The sequence below is a fragment of the Ochotona curzoniae genome, unplaced genomic scaffold (assembly GCF_017591425.1).
Source record: "Ochotona curzoniae isolate NIBS_2020 unplaced genomic scaffold, NIBS_Ocur_1.0 contig_43, whole genome shotgun sequence".
NCBI classification, from domain to species: domain Eukaryota; kingdom Metazoa; phylum Chordata; class Mammalia; order Lagomorpha; family Ochotonidae; genus Ochotona; species Ochotona curzoniae.
This window is the reverse complement of record NW_024466218.1, coordinates 37331489-37349799: the sequence shown is the minus strand read 5'-3', so window position 1 is coordinate 37349799 and position 18311 is coordinate 37331489. Positions and strand designations below refer to the sequence as shown.

The following is an 18311-nucleotide window of genomic DNA, read 5'->3' as shown; positions in this document are numbered from 1 at the left end:
CTCACTGGGGGAACAGGCTGGTTACCTGTAGCCCCCACAGGCCCCGCACTCACTGGGGGAACAGGCTGGTTACCTGTAGCCCCCACAGGCCCCGCACTCACTGCGGGAACAGGCTGGTTACCTGTAGTCGCACCACGGGCATCGATAGGGCTTTTCTCCAGTGTGCACACGCTTATGCCGAGTCAAGTGGGACTGGGTTGTGGAGGCAAAGTTGCACTCATCACATTTGAAAGGCTTTTCTCCTGTTATGGATGAAGAAATAGTTGACATGAATTATATTTTTAGAATACCTGAAAATTCTCACAATCATAAAGTTTGCTTAAATCTCTGATTTCTACATTAAAACATTGATTCAATCAGAAATCAACAGTATAGGTAGAGTCTAGGACCTCACCTAGAACAATTTAACAGACTATCTACATTTACAACATCAGAAACATTTCAACAATCTTAAAATCAAATAAAACAGAGATACACATCAAATATATAATCCTAAATGTAAAAATATTGGCACAAAGAATGGGGAAAAAACAAGTAAGACCAACTCATACATGAATACAACTTAAAAAACCACCAGGAATAAAAGAAATCCAGCTCATGCAGTAAACTAACAGAGGCTTACAAGAAACATCAAAAAGCAGGTGAAACCGCTGGAAAATATGTCAATCCAATGGAGATATAATACATGGTATAGTGACATTTTAATTTTTCTAAAATTAAATTTAGAAAATAAAACTCAACTGAGCTATTGAAAAAAATGTTTAAATATAGTCAGAATAGTTTGAGAATATAAATCTATTATTTTAAGTGTAAGCTTTATCCAATCTACATAAAGACCACATATTTCAGATTAAAGTTAGCCTGTGAAATGAGATGTAAAATACATTATCAAATTTAAAATTACATACACAAAAACACAATAAATGTGGCAACTAATTTTTACTTGAAACCATGAATAATTGGTACATATACTGAAAAATGTTTTCAGTGCAGTTACGAGAAACATTACACACACACGAGGTCAAAGAACTTCATCAACAACAGGATGAAAAGCCGTTATTCTGGCACACAAATATGGAAATCTTGCTATTTCTCTCCAATAAGCATTTTTATAAGTTTCGAAGATCTTCTGTATATGTGGATTTCAGTGGATGAAGATCTGACTCTACGTAACCCTGAACTTCAAATGAACAAATAAATCTTAAAAATAGAAGTCACAAACAAAACTGAGTTTCTTCATTAAATTCAACTAGTATTAATTAAATTGTACAGTTAACATGGAGAAAAGCTAGAAAGAGAACACAGTGACCTGGCAGACGTTTTCTTAATATTTTGACTAACTTGACTTGATTTGTCTTACTGAGTGAATATACGATGTGAAACAAAAATAGTTTAAATACAAATAGCTTCAGTAAGTAATAATGATTGGTAATTTGGTTATTGATAAGACTACCACAGTCCGAGACGAGGAAAACGCACTGCAAAGCCGACACATGCCTGCTTGTTGTCAGCGTGAATATGATCGTGTCCAGAAGGTCTATGGCTAAGTTTATTTTGGTGCAAAAAAACATTGAGATCACTTTAAAAAGTTTAGGAAAAATACACATTATGAAATAGCCTTGCACAGGTTTTAAAATTTTTATACCCAAGTAAATACAGCTTTCAGTTCTATTTTCATAAACTTTTAAAAAAAATGCAAAAGACAGAGAAGAAGATCTTCTGTCCAATCATTTACTCTGCAAGCGGCCACAAAGACCAGACCTGTGCTGATCCAAAGCCGGGAGCCAGGAGCCTCTTCCAGGTCTCCCACGTGGGTGCAGGGGCCCAAGGATTTGGGCCGTCCTTGACTGCTTTCTCAGGCCACAAACAGGGAGCTGGGTGGGAAACAGGGATGCTGGGATTAGAACTGGTGCCTCTATCCGATCCCGGTGTTCTCAAGATGAGGATTTTAGCGGCTACATTACAATGTCAGGCCCTTCACAAACTTTTTGAAGTATCTTTACATCATTTACGTTGTAGAAATTTATATACGTAGAAACAATGGCCTCTTTCATCTCGGTTCTTTCAACATAGTCCATATGCTGCTACAGGTGTCAACAGTTCATTATTTCTTCCTGCTGAGAAATTTTCCATCAGAGAGAAGTGTCGCCACAGTTTACTCATCCATTTACTCAGTAGATGAAATCACAATTCAGTTTTTACTACTTCATCAAATAAATCTAATATAAGAAAAGAGGCACAAGGCCACTGCTCAGCATTTGATTTCCTCTTCTCTTGGCTAAAACACCCAGGAGTGGAACAGCTGGGCGGTGTGAAAGCAACTCACCACTTTGCAATAAACTGATAAGCAGTTTCTCCAAGTGGTCCCACCATTTTATACACTCACCAGAGGCGTGAGAAAGTTCCCTTTGCTACAAATCCTCACCAGCACTTCTTACTGCCAGCACTTGACTGGACCTCACCCTTCTCTTCTTGTCCTTTCCTTTCTCTCTTCTTTCTTAAGATTTACATATTTTTATACATAGGCAGATTTACAGAGAGAGAGAGAGATCTTCCATCTGATGGTCCATTACCCAAGTGGCTGGAGCTGAGCCAGGAGCCACAGGGGTGCAGGGTCCAAGACTCTGGGTCATCCTCCACTGCTTTCCAGGCCATAACCAGAGAGCTGGATGGGAAGCAAGAACAGCCAGGACACGAAGTAGCACCCATATGGGATGCTAGCACTTGGAAGTGGAGGATCAGACAGTTTGGCCACTGTGCCAGAACCCTGCTAGTAACACTTACAATTTGTATTTATCTAAGAATGTTGAGTATATTTTTATGAGTTTGCTTACCATATTACTATATAATTTCACTGAACTATCTCGCCAGATGCTGTGATTTTTCCCAAGTGGCTGTTTTCTCAGAATTGTTTTGGGGAGTTTTTAAAATATCCTAGACACAATGTATAAAATTTGTTATTTGGACACAAGCTCTTCCAGTCTGTAATTTCTGTGTTAGTTGTCAGTGTAGTATCTTCTCAGGCATAGAAAATTATTGCTTTATAAAGTTTTTAATTTATCAACTTACACTAAACTAATTTTTCAGGGAATTTTTTTCTTTTAGGGACCAGGTTATTGAATCATATCACAGAAATCTTTGATATTTCAAAATAACAAAGATTTTCATTCTATGTTTTCATGCAGGATTTACATAATTAAGTGCAACATTTAGGTTATATTCAGTTTAAAGCTAATTTACATACATGAACTATGGTATGAAGCATGGATCAAAGTTCAATTTTGTTGTAGTATAAATACGTGATTGCTCCCACACTGCATGTTGAAAAGACTAAATGGTTTTCAGTGCTTTCTGAAAAGCCGACATGGCGCTGTGGGTCAGTCCTGTGACATCCTTTCCGCTGCAATGAGAGTCGGCTCCCTGGAACGCCCCGTCCAAATGGCCTGACCACCCCGGCTTCCATTGTCATGCGTCTGGAAGCCAGCTGGTACAAGCCCTCAAACATGGTCTTTGTCAATCTTGTTGGACTATTTCAGACTTTAACATTTGCACACTAATTTTAAAATCAATTTGTCAATTTTTTTAAGAAGAAAAAAAAATAGTTGAGATCTGGATTGAATAGTGTGGGAAGAAGTTAACAATAATTCTTCTAATTCATGAACATGGTATATTATACTTTGATCCATTTAATTTTCCTCAGGGGTGCTCTTAGATGGCCATTGTGAAGGTTTTCTGTAACTAAGATATCTTTCTTTAAAATAGTTGTCAAATACACAGACAAGCTTATTTCTACATTCCACTATGTTCACCTTTATGTCAATAAGATACAATCATGATCCTAACAGTCACGTAAAATTTGAAGATAGAGTAGGTGTTCCACTTTTAATACAGGGAATTCATATGCCTAGCCAGTTTAGAAATGTTGCTCTTGATGCAAATTCACAAATATATTCTTACATTTTATTTCAGTCAATCCTAAAAAGACGTTGTGGAATCCCAGGCACAGCAGCTTTTATTCCAACCTTAGCAGATAGCTTTAAGCAAGTCATTCCTCATAGATTTGTCAGGTATTTTGTGGGGGTAAAAGATGCTGTTTATCAACACCAATGCCTAAGGCAAGGGTATGAATTAACTATCTCTAGGGTCTTTAAGCTTAATTTTATTGGTTTGGCAGTTTAACAAAAGGTCTTGCAAAAATATGTTTAAGAGCAAGCATTGGAGTCCAGCAGGTGAAGGTCGTGGATTCTTAGTTCTGGCTGCTGAATTTAGCTGCTGTTGCTGCTCCTGCTGCTTCTCCATTTTTTTAAGATTTATTTATTATTATTAGAAAGGCAGATTTACAGAGAAGGAAAGACAGACAGTAAACTGAAAGATCTATTTGCCATTTCATGTTCCACATGGTGGCAACGGCCAGAGTTGTGCTGATCCGGGTCCCCCAAGTGGCTATGCAGAGTCCCAAGAACTTGGACCATTCTCTGCTGTTTTCCCAAACCACAGGCAGGGAGTTGGATGGGAAATGGAGCAGCTGGGACATGAATGGTGCCAACAGGAGACCCTGACACTTGGAGGCGGAGGACTAGCTTGTTGGACCACAGCACCGGCCCCTGATTTTAGCTTCTTGACAACACACATTCTGTGAGGCGGGAGGAGACAGCTTAAATCACTGGGTCCCTGCCAGGTATGAGGGGGATGTGAGTGCAGGTGACAGCACCTGTCTAGATCAGATGCAGCCCGTGGTGTGGGCTTCTGGGCAGTGCACAGTACATCAGAGGAATACCCCCTCCTCTCCTTTTCTGTCCCTCACGGGAAACTTCCGCCATGCTTTTATGTGACACAATTTAAATTTAAAAACAATATTATAATGGTGTGTATTCTCCATGATTCTAATAATTTCCAGTTTGATTACATGAAGCTAGTATCATATGGCAAGAAACTGTCAGCTGTTAGCTTGCATTTACTTTGAGATCACGCCACAGACTAAATTGTGCAATATTAAGGAATTATGAATTATGCTGACAAGGAAAAATATTATGCTACAGATATGATACTGAATTAAACTGTATGCTAAGCAAGGCTGACACATCTGAGTGATTGATGGAGTAGAAACTCCTACTCAATTAATACAAATAGCAGATTATTCAGACTTGTACATAAAAGTTAGAACTCATCAATTTTATTATACATTCAAACCCACTGCGCTAACAGGGGAAGGTTGCCACGGTTATAGGAGGCGGAGCTTGCTTTCAACCAGGCACATTGGTCAGATCTCAGACTAGAACCCGGAAGGGACAGCAGAGAGGCAACAGAGCCACTGCTGGACCCAGGATGGACACAGGCCAACATTTCTCACCAAATAAGGCCGTAAGCCATGGCCGCTTCAGCTCCGTGTCAACAAGAGTTTACAAACCCTTGCATGCTTCTTTCCTTGCCTTTTCCTGTTCCGCTGTAGCTCCCTTCTTCACGTCTGTCTTTCCACTACATAGGGAAGAAAGGCCAATGCAGGGAGCTTCTTTGAGTAAAAGCCATTTATATTTTTCCTACACTCAGCTGATGTTTTCCTTCATGGATGCTCGGTGGATCTAACAACAGGTAACCTGGAAACTTTTAAAAATAACTTGCGGATAATTTCTTCAGAAAGATACCCTGCAGAAATACCGGGGCTCTTAGTTTATTAGTCTCAATACACTTGTATAGTTAATAATATAAACCCAACTTCTAGACTCTTGGGTTTAAAAGTAAATTTTACATAGTTACAACTAGAATTTAAGTGAAAATACTTATTTCCTGTTTGGAGATAAAAAAGCACTACACTAAAATGTGTATACTTCGGGAAGGTTAAGCTTGGGAAGATGGGATTCCTGGCAGCCACGCTGCTCTGTGTCCACAAGGCTAGCTGGAGACATCCTATGCGAATAAGCAGAACATGACCGATTTCAATTCCCATTTTTCCTTCACATGACCAACCTAACAGCACCTTCCCGTTCAGACTCTGCTGCGTTACCCACTTAGCTTCACAAGCAATACTCCTTGCCAAAATGAGGAAGGGATATGTTAGACGCTCAGCAACATGGATAGAAAAGTGAACAGAGGCCAGGGGAAGAGCCCCAGAACAGCTGTGGACACAGGGAGCATCCTCCTGCTCCTCCAGGGGGAGTGCCTGAGCACATCTCACTTGGCTCAAACCTCCTGGGCCGCAGGGCGGGCTGGTGCGTGTTAAGCCTGTGAAGATGTGCTCCTGTGCCCTTGAATCAAGGGGCTCTGACAGGTGATAAAAGCAAATCTCAGAATGGAAGATGGTCCACGTCAGCCCCTTAGACAGTGCACATTGCAGGAGGGAATTATTTACGCCACTGGAACACTTTGGATACCTATCTCTCTGCAAGAGAGTGTAATCTGCGTGGGTTCTCTGTGCTAAACAGGGAAACCATGTCCGAGAGAAAAGCAGCAGAGAAACAGATTTCAAAGGCACCAGTTTTGGCCTAAGGAGAAAAGCTGTATGCTGCATAAATATTTTAAATTCAGCACAAAACATTAGTGCCTAGACAGAGTTTTACTAAGCTGTTTAGTTGAAGTTAACAGTCTTAAGGACTGACTTTGATATTAAAAAATCGTATTTGATTTGTGCCACAGAAGCAGATAAATGCCAAAAAGACAGATTCCCCTGTCTGTGAGACATTGTCCTATATGGTATAAAGTTAATAGCAAAGTAATAAGGAGCCTCTGGAGCTGACATAAAATATAAAGTTGTGCAGGCTCAATGCTGGCTTCCTGATCGATCCATCACTCGGAAGGCCAATGACTGTAGCACCCCAGCCTCCACTCTGTTGGGAGAGGGGGAGTGGCCACAAGGGGAGTCAGTGTTGTCCCTGGGGTCACAGGAGGTAAAGTAAGACAGACTATGATGATAGTTGCACAGCAGCATCTGAGCACCAACAAACCAAACATGCTGGGAAGACTACATCTCTCCTTGAGCACACTGTCCCTACAAATATCCCCAGCTTCTCCGAGACGGTCTAGGACAACTGCTGCCCACTGGGTAACACCTGTCAACTCTTACACAGAATCCTTACAGGAATGGCTATGCAGGGGGCTCCTATTCGTCTGAAGTGGAGTTTTCATGTTCCAAGCACTATGCTAAACATTGGAAATTTTACTTTGTTCACTAATAGGTCCTACTCCAAATGAGGTCTGAACCAAAGGCTTTAGCTACTAAAAGGAATGGCACATGTCAACTTTCAGTGATTTTAAAATTCCATATTGGGCAGTGCAACTACCTCTACATCCACTGAACATTCAATGAAGGCTCATAACCCAGGAAATACATGCTTTTATTCCATGTCATTTGGGGTATGACTATCAAACTCAGCCATCTTCACAGAAAGCAAAGCTATCAACTGGGATACCTTATGACTTATTATTTAAATCTTGAAACATTCAATAGTGGTGGTTCTGTGAATAATTACAAGGGACAACTGCCACAGATAAGCAATGTCTGAGGTTACATATAATTTAGATTGATGAAAATAATTACTTCTGAGATCCATTAGGCTACACCAAGTGGGTAATAAAAATTTTGAAAAATGTTTACACATTTCACCCTTATGGGTGCATGGCACAGTGGGCAGTGGGGCATCGCCTCCAATGTGCATGATCTCTATGTTGCTGCCTCACTGTTATCCACTATACAATAGCAAGAATAGCAGAAACAGCAATGAGGTCAAATCATATTTGACTGCATATGAACTCATGAACAGGAGAGGACGAGGCCAGCAGGACAGAACGGGTAGCTGCGGAGGGAGGGTAAATGGGACTCCCTGCGTCCTACCTCCTAACCCAGAGCAGAGCCACGGCTACAGAGCAAACGGCCTTCTGTGCCAAACTGGTTGTTTTCTCCCACTTAACATGAATTTACTAAGGACAACTGATCGCTCAAACATGTACCATGACTTCTTATTAAACATACACTAAAAACCACACCAATTAAACCTTACATCATGCCAACAGGATTTTCTACAAGCTGCAGGCAAAGTGACAGAGCAAAGTCCAGCAGAACAGTAAGTGACGAGGTGGAGCAGGGCGGCTGAGCGCGGTCCCTGCGGAGAGCAGCCGGGATGGAGCCACGACTGACCTGTGTGCTGTCGCCGGTGCTTGGTGAGGGCGTGCCGGGTCCCGCCGGCAAAGCCGCAGAGGTCACACAGAAACGACTTCTCGCCTGTTGCAACAATAAACAGATGAGGGACTGCAGAGGTCACAGATCATTAAAACATATCTATCAAGGCTTTCAGGGTTACTAATTCCTCCAATCAAATGTTTCCATGTAAATATGTCAAATGGGAATGAAATTACCACTGCGGTTTATTGACTGTGATAAAATCTGAAAAGCACCACTGAACATAATTACATACTTGTCAGACCCATAAAAATTAGCTTTATTATCAATGGAATGGTTTTGTACAACTTCATTTCTGGTAGATGTCTTCCAGATGGGGCTGCTTTACGCACTTGAACAGTTTTCATGCATTCCCTGATATTTTACAATTCCCATACATCTGGTCTTTCTAAGCTGAGTAAGGATTGGCTGGAATAGTTAATATACTGTATCTATGATTCTGTGTAAATGGAACATACAGAATTTTCTGAATACTTAAGGACACTGAATTAGCTTTACTTGAGTCTATCAACAATATCTTTAGTCACTTCACACTAAGTAATATGAATTAAATGGTTCCCATGAAGGTCCAAAGTAACAATAAAATGTACATTATTCAGTATCAATATCTCTTTCTTAAAATTCCATAGCATAAAAAAGAAGCCTAGTGACTGACAGAGAAATTATCCAAAAAATTCACATTATTATGTAAAGATAGCTCTATACTGGAAACCTCTGCAACAACGAGACAGACTTGAACGACTTTCAGCGTTAAAAGCATGTAAACGCTCATTTCTTAAAATCTTGTTTATACAAACCAAGAGCAGTAAGTCCACAAGATTCAAAAAGCAGAACAAAATGGAACAAAATGCGAACCCTGGAGAGATTCAGTGAAATTATAAAACACTTTCCAGAAATATAGTATGTGTCCTAGGCACTTCATTTATGTAGATGTTTAATGCAACAAGTCCTTGCAGAGTGTGCCTGTGTGTTCCAGACATTCTGGGTGCCACAACAGAAGCTGCCCTTGCAGCACTGTGGACACTGCAACCTCCTTCCAGGAAATACAGGAAGCCAAACCATCGTGACCAACCAAATGGATTTTCAAAATTCAATGAACAACATGTTAATACTGTGAATTTCAAATAAAATATGTTTAAACGTATTTCCTAATGGTATGCCAGAATTTGCATTCAAAAAATAAAGCCAAATCTGAACACTTTTATTACCTTTACTTTTCTATTGATACTCTTTGGTATCATTATTTCAATATAAAAAGGATAGAGAAGATCTGTGAAGAATAAAGTTTAATTATAACCACTCATTTAATGATTTAATCAATTTCAAATATAAATCTAACTAGCTATATTATCAATTAAATAACATTGAGAACAGACTCTTTTTTAATCGCAAAAAGACAATTTGTTCATTAATATTAACACATCACTATACGTTAAGGCACAACGTTGTCAGCAGCTCTGAGGGTGCAACTTTCTGTGGGAATATGTGTTTGTGCCAGAGAACACAACTGCATGTGCTGGTGCCTACACGCATTTACTTGGCACTGCGTGGCCATGGCAATGCGGGTGCCACATGACCCAACCTCCAGAAATGCTGAGAGGTGTTAAAGAAAAGTGTCCTTCCTTTCTGTCATTTTATTAACTTCTTTGTGCATATCTTTCTTACAAAATGAAACTATTATCAAGCATAGATAAATTCTCATGATCTTTTTATTTTCTATAAGTAGATATGCTGGTTATGAAGGTATTCAAAAGATTTTTAAATTTTATTTATTTATTATTTTTATTGCAAAGGCAGATATACAGAGAATAGGAGAGATAGAGAGGAAGATCTTCTGTCCGATGATTCACTCCCCAAGTGAGTGCAACAGCCAGTGCTACACTGATCCGAAGCTGGGAACCAGGAACCTAGAACCTCTTCCCGGTCTCCCACGTGAGTGCAGGGTCCCAAGGCTTTGGGCCGTCCTCGACTGCCTTCCCAGACCACAGGCAGGGAGCTGGATGGGAAGTGGGGCTGCCGGGATTAGAACCTGCGCCCATATGGGATCCCAGCGTGTTCAAGGCGAGGACTTTAACCACTCCACTATCACACCAGGCTAGGTATTCAAAAGATTTTATGGGAAGTACACTTTATGAAAAACATCATCTATGGATTTCAATACTGTAGTACATCATATAAAATTTATGTTTTAATTCCATTTTCCCACAAAAATTTTTAAGTCCCTATGTACATACTCTATGGATATTGTTTTATTCCTTTTCTTATTCTTTGTACAAAGATAAAATTATTACTTTTTCATACGAGTCTAGACACAACAGTGACCTTGATTTTTTGATAGGTAGAATTTTATCTAGGAAACTAGTCTCCAATGTATTGTATGTCACATTTACCTTGGTGGCCTGATTTGTTTTTTCCTTCTAAGTTCAATTTCCACTTTTTGTTTGTTTGTATTTTGTTTTTCAGCAGTAGAGAATTAGGGTTGTACAGTTAGCAAACAGTAATAGGGTTTTGCTGAAAAAAATTTTTAAGAAAAAAAATACAATATTCCACTCAGTGCAGAGGAGTTCATTTAACGAGGCATATTTATATGATAGCAGAGATCTAATGGGGGTCTTCTTTTTGTAACAACTTGAATTAGTTTCAAGTGTGCCATTCTGCATTAAAATGTAGAAAGACATGGAAACCAATCCTTTATTTTCTATTAGAAAACAGCCACTGTCCCCTATCTCTCATTATGGTGCAGACTACAAGACCTAACAACAAAAATCCATATTATTGATCCAGCCAAGTCTCCACAATTATTCTTTAGAAGGAAACGCCGACGATAAATTACATCTGCACTGGCTTTTCATCTGCTGTTCGATATAAGTGATCTCTCAGGGCAGGCTGGAGACCTTAAATCGTCAACACCCTTGTCAAGGAAGCTAAGGAGGCCTGGGCTGCCCGCAAACTGCGGCAGGAGAACTTTTAACCTATAATTTCTAACAATAATACAGAATTCTTAGCAATCAGAAAGCACTGGAAGATGCTGATTAAAATTTATTTTCCCCCATGAAACAAAATGTATTCTGAGAGGTCCGAGCAGAAAGAAAAACAGCGAAATATCAGCTGGTTCCCAGGAATACTGATGAGAGAAGCGTTCTCAGAGACAAGTTGGTGATTTGGTTTGGTAGCTACTGTACTCAGTGAGTGAGAGAAACAAGGGCTCGAGCCAGGAGACCTCAACAGCTGCTAACGGGTGCACACGTGCTGAGGCCCACCACCAGAACTCCGAGTGCTAGGCCAGGCAGAGACTCTCCCGCAGCTCTGTGCTGGCCACACAGTCTGGAGAACATTCTGGTGCAAAGGTGGGGCTATCTAGACTGTCTATACACAGTCTAGATCTGATATCAAAACTTTTAGATCTGATATCATCCTCCCTCTGAAGAAAAATCCTGACTCAAAAGTTTATTGAAGGGCACACAAAACCAAGATTCATCAGTGTTCAAACAAAATTATGGGATTTAGATAACATTAGCAACAAAACACACACACACACACACGTATCTATTCACAAACACACAAGCTTCCAAGTACAGACGGATTTGGGTAACACACACACGTGCCCACAGATGTGCACACAGGCATACGAACATGCCTCCTCACAACTCGAAGCATGACTAATGGGCCGTGAACAGCACCACGGCCCTGTGACTGTAACCGCTTTTCACATTCAATCAGTGAGATCACAGGACACAACCCGCAGACGACCCCGCACACCTGTGTGCGTCCTGTAGTGGTCCTTCATGGCAGAGGCCGTGAGGAAGGAGTAGTGGCAGGTGGGCCAGCTGCACTTAAACGGCTTTTCTCCCGTGTGGAGCTTCATGTGGTTGTTGAGGGCCCACTTCTCCGTGAAGCTCCTATCACACAAGTGGCATGTAAATTTCCTGCATGGAGGAGAGAGAGAAGAATGTAAATACGGCCTGCACAGCGTCGCCAGGGCCCCACCAGAGCAGGCCGTAACCCTCAGCTCGGCGAGCACTGCAGGCCTGGTCTGTCATGTCTGTATAAGCAGGCATTGATTTTTCTGTCCAGGCCTGGCACTTCAGCCATTTATTCTCTGCTTTGCGGTTGGGCCCAACGGGTTTGAAAAATTCTGTTACAGTCCAGTCACCCCTGAGGCAAAAGTGAGAATAGATTTCACCTGTGCAGGCCTACACCACTTATCCAGGGCAGGGGCTGTCAGAGCAAAGGCTAAATGAAATGCTATCCACACTCAACTGCTCAGACAAGCCCCCTGCCCGAGAGGCGGGCGCCTGGGGCTGAGGCAACCGCACCAGCGCCCACTCCACAAGGCTCCCCAGAGCAGAGGAACCCCAAGAAGATTCCCAGAATGTGGGGATATGAAGTACCCTTGGACAGAAACAGAAATACAGTGTATCTACAACAAGGCTGGGGAAAAAAGAAACTGTAATCACCTCTTGTATGAAAAAAAAGGAACTTATACAAGAAAACCTTTCTCACTCATGTTCAAGGCTTAAGATGTTTCAACACTTATAACAATAATAGGAATATGAACCATACACTAGACTATTAATATTTTTTCTGATGGCTCTTCAGTCCGTATTCACTCACATTTATAAAATTATATAAGCATTTAATTTTACCTCAAAAGTGTCAGGACAATGAAGATAAACTAAAAATAAATTAAAATTCAAGTTTCACACTACAATATCTTAGTACATGGATTAGCACATTTAGTTTGTGGGCCCAACACACAGAGACCATGGCAACTAGATCTGCTTATCACAAGCTGTGCTTTTACTCAATGCCAGAAAGACTCACCATCACCGGACCTGTGTTTGAGATGATGATCCAAATAAGGAGATGCAGAAAGAGTGCCCCGTTTCACAGAAGGCCTTGCTTTATACGTATTATAAAATATATTTTATATTTTCATGAAATTACATTTTATAAATGAAAGTGCAAATTCTAAATACTTTTAAAATGCCATGATCTTTTCATATTAAAAGATTAAAATGGTCAGGCTATTAGTCCACATAATTTATGTGTAAAGATGCTACAGTTACACCCATTAGTACTTAGACTTACTTTGAAATTACTAAGCCATTTGATCAATGGTTACAGAGAATGACAAATGTAAGTAAATACTCTGAAATGCACTGTAAAAAATGTCATGTCTGTATTTCTCTTTGATGGGTCTTCATGCATTTAACACTTCAAAACCGTGGCAGGGATCTTATTTCCAAGATAAATTCCCCTATCTACCTATTTCTACATGTATTTATTGGGGATCTAACTTTTCGCTACAAGAAATAAATAAGGAGGCTAAGTAGACATTATCTTTTTTTTTTAAGATTTATTTTTATTGCAAAGTCAGATATAAAGAGAGGAGGAGAGACAGAGAGGAAGATCTTCCGTCTGATGATTCACTCCCCAAGTGACAGCAACGGCTGGTGCTATGCCAATCTGAAGCCAGAAGCTAGGAACTTCTTCTGGGTCTGCCACGTGGGTGCAGGGTCCCAAGGCTTTGGGCCATCCCCTGCTGCTTTCCCGTGCCACAGGCAGGATGCTGGATGGGAAGTGGGGCTGCCTGGATTAGAACTAGCGCTCATATGGGATCTCGGCGCATGCTAGATGAGGATTTAGCTTCTAGGCCACCACGCCAGGCCCACATAATCTTTTAACAAAGAGTCTCTGCAGACTGTATAACAACTTTATGAATGACAAAGCAAACACTTCATTTTTTTCCATTTGCCATGATGTATAGTTAACAAAATTACATCTATGGAACCTCAATATATGTACTCTGCTACTGATGTTTAATAAAATGGTTAAACCAAATCTTAGAGCCTTTTGTGAAACAACAAAGCCAGACAAACACAATGATTGCCTCTTGAGTTGCAGCAAACATGCCATGTTCTGCAGTGAGTTCCCATGCTGGCACTTTGAAAGGAACTGCAAGTATTATCATGTCAACTGTTCTTGGAAGAATTCCGACCTACTCACCTGTAGGATGTGGCTAGAGCTGCACAATTCTGAATTTCAGGTGCTCTACAGAACATGTGGCTTCACCACCCAGCAGGCTTGCGCACAGCCCCACAGCCCCACGGTCCTGGTCCTGCCTTCAGCAGCATGGCATGAGGACTGCAGGTCAGAACCTAGGGCACTCGTGGGTATAGGTGGGCATAGCCCCATGGTCCTGGTCCTGCCTTCAGCAGCATGGCATGAGGACTGCAGGTCAGAACCTAGGGCACATGTGGGCACAGGCAGGCATAGCCCCACGGTCCTGGTCCTGCCTTCAGCAGCATGGCATGAGGACTACAGGTCAGAAGCTAGGGCACACGTGGGCACAGGCAGGCATAGCCCCACGGTCCTGGTCCTGCCTTCAGCAGCATGGCATGAGGACTGCAGGTCAGAACCTAGGGCACAGGCAGGAAGGACTGTGTGATGTGAATGGACATAAAGAACCCCTCAACACCCAGTATGCCAAAAACGCCATTCTAGAACACAAAGAGTAATCAAGGAAGAAAACAGTTGTGTCTTAGAGGAAATACACGCTAATAGGAAGAGAAATCATTCACAAAACTCAACATTAGACAACAAACTAGAAAAAAACAAGATACCCAGGAAGCCTGCCGTGGCAGCATGCAGGGAGATGTTAGGCGACAGGTGCTAAGATGCCACAGTGCTGGAAAGCACAGGCCTGGCGCGGCCAGCCCACTGGGATAGTGAAGCTCCCTCCACAGTCACGATACCACGCCCCAGCTCACCATGGACAGGTAGAGACTTGTGAACTGCATAAGTAGCATTAAAGTTATACATTTCTTGCTTAATTAAGTTTATGACTTATTAGAGAGACTTCATAAAAATGCAGCATAAAAATGAAGAGACTTCTACAGTACATTAGTGAAGAATTAAGAACAGCAAAAATGCAACTTGAAAATGTATCACACATGGGTCCAAACGAATATGGTTTCCTTCTTACCCTTCAGGGCAGAGAGCTGACAGTGGCGCTCCAAGGTGATAAAGAGAACTCGAATAAAGGGTTCCCACGCCTGGTGCTCCTGTCACAGGACACGGGGGCCAGGGAGCCAGGCTCCACACTGACCACTCCCATCACAGGACACGGGCACCAGGGGAGCCAGGCTCCATACTGACCACTCCCATCACAGGATACGGGCACCAGGGAGCCAGGCTCCACACTGACCACTCCCATCACAGGACACGGGCACCAGGGGAGCCAGGCTCCATACTGACCACTCCCATCACAGGACACGGGCACCAGGGGAGCCAGGCTCCATACTGACCACTCCCATCACAGGACACGGGGGCCAGGGAGCCAGGCTCCACACTGACCACTCCCGTCACAGGACACGGGCACCAGGGGAGCAAGGCTCCATACTGACCACTCCTGTCACAGGATACGGGCACTAGGGGAGCCAGGCTCCATACTGACTACTCCCGTCACAGGATACGGGCACCAGGGAGCCAGGCTCCACACTGACCACTCCCATCACAGGACACAGGCGCCAGGGGAGCCAGGCTCCACACTCAACACTCCAGTCAGTCCGCTCTCCCTCCTAAGCGTGCTTGTGTTAAGTACCAAAAGTGGTACATATCAAACACACACAAACACTAACATACACAGGTAACAACCATTCTATTGTATTTTTCCACATACGTTTGGGATTTTAATATTTTAAAATTTTAGTCACACATAAAGTAATTTACAAAACCAGCTTTAACTGGCGCTGAGAAGTGTGCCCAGCATGAGGTCAGCACTCAGAAAGGGCACGGAGTCTGGATCGGAAGCAGCCCTTATGCAAGGAAGGACCTGCGTGCATACTCTGTAAGGCTCGTGAAGAAGGAATGAGATGGCACTGACACGGAAAAGGGGCTGCGTATGGCCTGCCCTTACCATGGGCTTCACTAGATTTTTCTGTGATACAAGCAGAAATTAGAAACAAAGGAACAAGGAAGATCAAGGTGACTCAGCCGCAATGGGAGCAGTCGGAAGGAAATGCTACTGTCTAAAGAGCCGCCAAGCATCGCTGCTCGGCCTTTGGCTAAGATCAAGTGTAAACAGCAGACAAGCTACATCAAAACACTTGGCTTATGTTTAGTTACATCTGTATCCCTCTGCAGTACTACAATCAGCATTCAAAAGGGCAATTCTCTACTTCACTTCATCAAACTCTATTTTAAATATCTTAAATCCTAGTAGGTGAATTATTCATGCTATTTATTAGAAACATAAGAAAAATTCTGTAAGCATTTCACTGAATTATATATAAAAAAGTATTTAGACAAAAATACCCTACTTATTTAAAAAAAAAAACAGTGAGATATATTTCCAGGATATATTTATGCTGGCTCCTAAGCTGTTCCAGTCAGGATAACCTGGAGTAATAATGTCCTAGCAATGCTTTTAAAAACACATTCCAAACCAGTCTTTTACCCAAGGAAGTTCAGTGAAGACAGAATCCCAGAAAACTCTTGCACATGTACAAGTCTGTGAAAGAAAAAAATTTCACCCACAAAATGTAAACAATCTAGGAGTTGGCACTGTGGCACAACAGTTATGGAAGCATCCCAGAGGAAAGCCCCATGTCAGGTCCCGGCTGCTCTAACTCTGATGCCAGGGACGGCCGAGGAGGATGGCCCACCTGCCTGGGCCCCTGGCACCCAGTGGGGAGAGCCTGATGAAGGACAAGGCCCAGCCGTGGACGCTGGGGAGCAGAGCAGCCGAGGGAAAGCCTTTCACTCCAGCGTGGGCACTGTCTCTGTCGGCTCATGCCTCTTCTCTCTGTCATGCTGCCGGGTCAAACAAATAAAAATCAATCTTAAACAATTTAAACTATCTAAAATATCTGCCAGGTGGGGAGTGGATAAGTAATGAATTTAATCACAAAGTAGACTATGACAGTGCAGTGACTTCATTAGCAGGGATTGCATTTACGTCAGCACAGGTACGATAAAAACTGTAATATCACTCAAAATGCAAGGAAGGTACAGAAAAAAATAACATCTGTTATAAATTTTGGGTCTCTGTAAAAAGAGAACAATGCCAAAAACATAGGCGTATGTTAACATCGCAAAAGAATTTATTTTTAAAACTTCATAATGAGATTTTATTTTAAAACTTCCAAGATGAGATTTTAAAGACTCAAATGATATGTCCTGTCCTTTCTCCATGACATATTAGTCCAGTACTGTCAAGTTAACAACGAAGTCACACACTTCTACAAAGCACACACCAAGGTGTTAAGACGTGGCATGCCACAAAATAACATCATCAAATACAAAGTTGATTTTGTTGTAACAGATAAACATTATAGCTACTGTCATGTAAAATGTGACAGAGAGACATTTGCAGACTCAAACTTATTATTGTAAAATAAAACTAGCATTCAAAAAGTTAGCTGACAGGCAATGCTATTCTCTGTGAATAAACAGAATGTAGCATTCTGAAAACAACCCAAAGTTTACAGAAACCTGGCAAAACAGCCCACTGAACTAGCAAGTGCCTCACCAATTTCCAAATTACTCAGACACCACCAACGCACAGGCAGTTTCTTTAGGATAAAAGCCCCTTTCTCAAATAATTAATTTAACAATTATGGAATAACGCACCAAGAGCAGTGGGCATTTCTGCCGAGCTGCACATACAGCAGAGAAATAAGCACTTTGTTGAACAAAGGCGTGGCGAAGAGCAGAGAAAGACAAGCACGGAGAGCAGCAGGAGGCTCGAGCGCTCACAGGAGCACCTTCGCCCAAAGCACCCGAACAAGCAGATCACAAAATCACAAAGGTCCCCAACTTCAGCCAGGATAACACACCTAGTATCTGTCTATTTAAGCTGAAATCTTTACATTGTTTATGGCCAAGAAAAGATCTGTATAAAAATATGCAATATTCTCTTACATAAAGTACTCCTTCACCAGAAGCAGGCACCAAAGCCACATTATATACACTAACATTATTGCACACTAATCTAGTGCGTTTAATTTCCATGAAATGGTAAAAGTATTATGTATTAATGCTTAAATAAAACATGCAACTTAAAATTACCTGAAAAGTAAAAACCTGTCACTGTTTTCTGTGGGCTGAATAATCGAAACACTATGCAGAAATCTAA

General features: G+C 41.7%; 1 protein-coding gene across 3 annotated transcripts in view; it reads right to left on the bottom strand.

Annotated features, from left to right (window-relative positions):
• The window catches only part of ZNF407 (zinc finger protein 407), a 391190-nt gene that overhangs the window by 143936 nt on the left and 228943 nt on the right, over window positions 1-18311 (bottom strand). For 2 of the 3 annotated variants that reach the window (XM_040985129.1, XM_040985128.1), the window contains exons 5-7: window positions 11930-12096; window positions 8129-8212; window positions 122-242 (exon numbers count right to left, since the gene is read on the bottom strand). In XM_040985129.1, coding sequence (XP_040841063.1) covers window positions 122-242; window positions 8129-8212; window positions 11930-12096 — 372 coding nt within the window. Of the gene's footprint in view, window positions 1-121; window positions 243-8128; window positions 8213-11929; window positions 12097-18311 lie in introns of those variants that run through there. The other variant, XR_005884412.1, reaches the window with a different exon arrangement.